At 44.4% G+C, this 3290-nt stretch overlaps 1 protein-coding gene across 1 annotated transcript; it reads right to left on the bottom strand.

The window, feature by feature from the left end:
* Positions 1-1507: 1507 nt before the first annotated feature.
* LOC109779080 (putative serpin-Z8) lies at positions 1508-2332 on the bottom strand. Its single transcript, XM_020337685.3, has one exon. The coding sequence runs from the start codon at positions 2330-2332 to the stop codon at positions 1508-1510; it is 825 nt and encodes a 274-aa protein (XP_020193274.3).
* Positions 2333-3290: the final 958 nt, after the last annotated feature.

The following is a 3290-nucleotide window of genomic DNA, read 5'->3' on the forward strand; positions in this document are numbered from 1 at the left end:
GAAGATTGCAGCTGCTCATCCCTCCGCCTCTTGCGGCTGGATTCGGTATCGACCTTGTCAATTTTACCTTTTGTCGTGCTGCGCTCCCCTGACGGAGTCACCACCCCGGTACCATCGCTAGGGTCCACGACATGTCACTAGTAGAAAAAGAGGCTTCCATACGCCCCCATTAGTCCCCAAAATAATCGAACCGCGACTAAAGGGGTCTTTAGTCGCGGTTTGGGAGGAGGCCCGCGACCAACTATCTGGGCCCAGCGCGCGCTGGCGGACGGGAGGGGCTTTAGTCCCGGTTGGCCTGGCCAACCGGGACTAAAGGTCCTCAGGCTGGCCCGAAGGCCTTTAGTCGCGGTTGGCCAGGCCAACCGGGACTAAAGGTTAGACCTTTAGTCCCGGTTGGTCTGGCCAACCGCGACTAATGGCCCGAACCTTCAGTCGCGGTTGGCCAGACCAACCGGGACTAAAGGAGGCCTCATTTTCAAACTCTACCCCCCCTGGATCGCCTTTTCAGTTTTAGAAAAAACAAAAGAAAATGATGGAAATGTCAAAAAAATAAAATAAAATAAGTTTCCCATGTGATATGTGGTCTAGTTGTTGGGAAAATTAACAAATATGAATTTCGACTTTATTTGCAAAATCTCTCTGGAAATTCTTAAAATGGGCATAACTTTTGCATACGAACTCGGATGAAAAAGTTTTTTATATGAAAAATCATCTACTCGAAAAGTACATCCGAATTTAATCGGGGGAACCCCGTTAAACATTTTTAGAATCCTCAAAAACCTAACAGAAAAAAAGATACGGGGCTTTTAAGATCTGGAGAGGCAAAAAAATTCAAAAAATTTCAAATTATGGTCAAACTGTGGTCAAACAATGGTCAAAATAATTATTCTAGAATATTAGTGTTACCAAATAATTATTTCATTTTTTTAAAATTTTGGTCAAATCTGGTCAAACTGTGGTCAAACAATGATCAAACTAATTATTCCAGAAATATTAGTGTTAATAAATAATTATTGTTTTTTAAAACAATAGTTTCAAACTCAAACAGTGAAATGTGTCACTTCATGCTCAAGCTAAATTCCTGAGGGTTAATAGAATTGACATCCTACTATTGTCAGGAAAACAACAATTGCAGACTTGGAAACGAGGGAGAATAAAACCCGGAAGTTAAGCGTGCTCAGGCTGGAGTAGTGAGAGGATGGGTGACCGTCCGGGAAGTTAGATGATTTGGAATGATGAGGGGTGATTAGAGATTAGAGGATAAATTGAGCAGTGATGAGGGGTGGTGATTAGAGATTAGAGGTTAAAATAATTCAGAAATTTGAAAATAAAAAAAATTTAAAAAAATTCGCAAAAAAACCAGGTTTAAACCTGCGGAGGAGGCCTTTAGTCCCGGTCAGCCACGAGAACCGGGACTAAAGGACGGACCTTTAGTCTCGGTCAGCCACAAGAACCGGGACTAAAGCCTTTAGTCGCGGTTCGTAAGAGGCGCGACTAAAGGGGGTCTTTATTGTGAACCGGGACTAAAGGCCTTTTTTCTACCAGTGTGTCCGGTGAAGAGGATCACATGCGACTCCTCCTCGACTATGAAGTAGGCGAACGGGTGGTCGGCGACGAAAAGCACTTCCTCCGGCGGGTATTGAGAGGATTTCGCGGTGACGTCATAGAAGATCAAAGCGGCGGCTTTGGTTCCGTCCTCGTTGACCTCGATGACAGCCTTCTGGAAGACGTCTTGCACTCGGAACTCAAAGCCGTCGTCCAGCATCTCGGAGAGGTCGGCCCGATGACTGAAAGGCAGCCGGAGCCCAAGGTCCTTAAGGACGGCGGTGACGCTGCTACTAAACGAGAGCTCGAACCTGGGCACCAGCACCTGGTCGACCTTGACCCTGCGCGTCGGCAGGTGCTCGCACAGGAAACCTGCCGGGGACGACGACGTGATCTTGTCCAGCAGGCCCGCTAGGCCGTCGCGCGCGTCCGGGAGGAAGATGCACATGCAGTGGCGTTGGGTGTACGCTGTACTGCTCTCGTAGGGTAGCTTGAGCACCTTGAACCCGTCGTGCACGGCCATGTAATGATAGTATTTTCTGTGGTTCGTCATGAAGGGGACGTCGACGACGGTGCCGTCGTGCCGGTGGAAGGGCCTGTCCTTGGTCGAGCTCTTGTACAAAGGCACTTCCCACTTGCCCCTGAAGTAGATGGCGTTGGCCAGCACGAGGTGGGTGTTCCGGTGTACGGCTCCCCGAGGGACGGCGGCGACACTATTAGAAAAAGGCCTACTAGTGGCGCACCAGTTTTGCCTATTAATGGCGCACCATTGGTGCGCCACTAGCATCACGCCATTAGTATATGCCACGGTGCGCCATTACCGCGCACCACATAGAAGTGCGCCATTAGTAACATTTTTTTTTCAAATATTTTTTCAGAAATATTTAAAAAAAAAAGTTTTTCAATTTTTTTTATTTTTTTCAAAAATATTTTTTTCAATTTTTTTTTCTTAATCTTGGGTCACTATGGCTTAATCTCAAGTCAAATCGCAATAAGTGGTCAAACTTCCCGGAGGGTCACCCATCTTCACACTACTCCAGCCCGAGCACGCTTAACTTCGTGGTTCTATCCAACCCCAGCACCACCTCACTTAACAGCCACTTGTTGATATATATATCATATCAATCCTATTAAACCTTGTTGATGTCTAGGACTTTATTCATATTCATGAGTATGATGAAATTTTGAAAAATATTTCAAACTTCCCTGTCATATTACGAATCATTTTTTGAAAAAAAATCCAAAAAAATTTCAAAACAAATATTTTTTTCTGTTACTAGTGGCGCACCTAGCAACCGGTGCGCCACTAGTAAGTTTGAATTTTTTTTGAATTTTTTTGCCTCTTCAGATCTTAAAAGCCCCGTATCTTTTTTTCTGTTAGGTTTTTGAGGATTCTAAAAATGTTTAACGGGGTTCCCCCCGGTTAAATTCGGATGTAACTTTTCGAGTAGATGATTTTTCATATAAAAAACTTTTTCATCCGAGTTCGTATGCAAAAGTTATGCCCATTTTAAGAAATTCCGGAGAGATTTTGCAAATAAAGTCGAAATTCATATTTGTTAATTTTCCCAACAACTAGACCACATATCACATGGAAAACTTATTTTATTTTATTTTTTTGACATTTCCATCATTTTCTTTTATTTTGTTTTAACTGAAAAGGCGGTCCACAGGGGGGGTGCATTCGGTGCAATGGGCCAAATTACTAATGGCGCACCGTGTGGGTGGTGCGCCATTAGTAGTTC

This window comes from Aegilops tauschii, chromosome 5 (assembly GCF_002575655.3).
Source record: "Aegilops tauschii subsp. strangulata cultivar AL8/78 chromosome 5, Aet v6.0, whole genome shotgun sequence".
Taxonomy (NCBI): Eukaryota; Viridiplantae; Streptophyta; class Magnoliopsida; order Poales; family Poaceae; genus Aegilops; species Aegilops tauschii.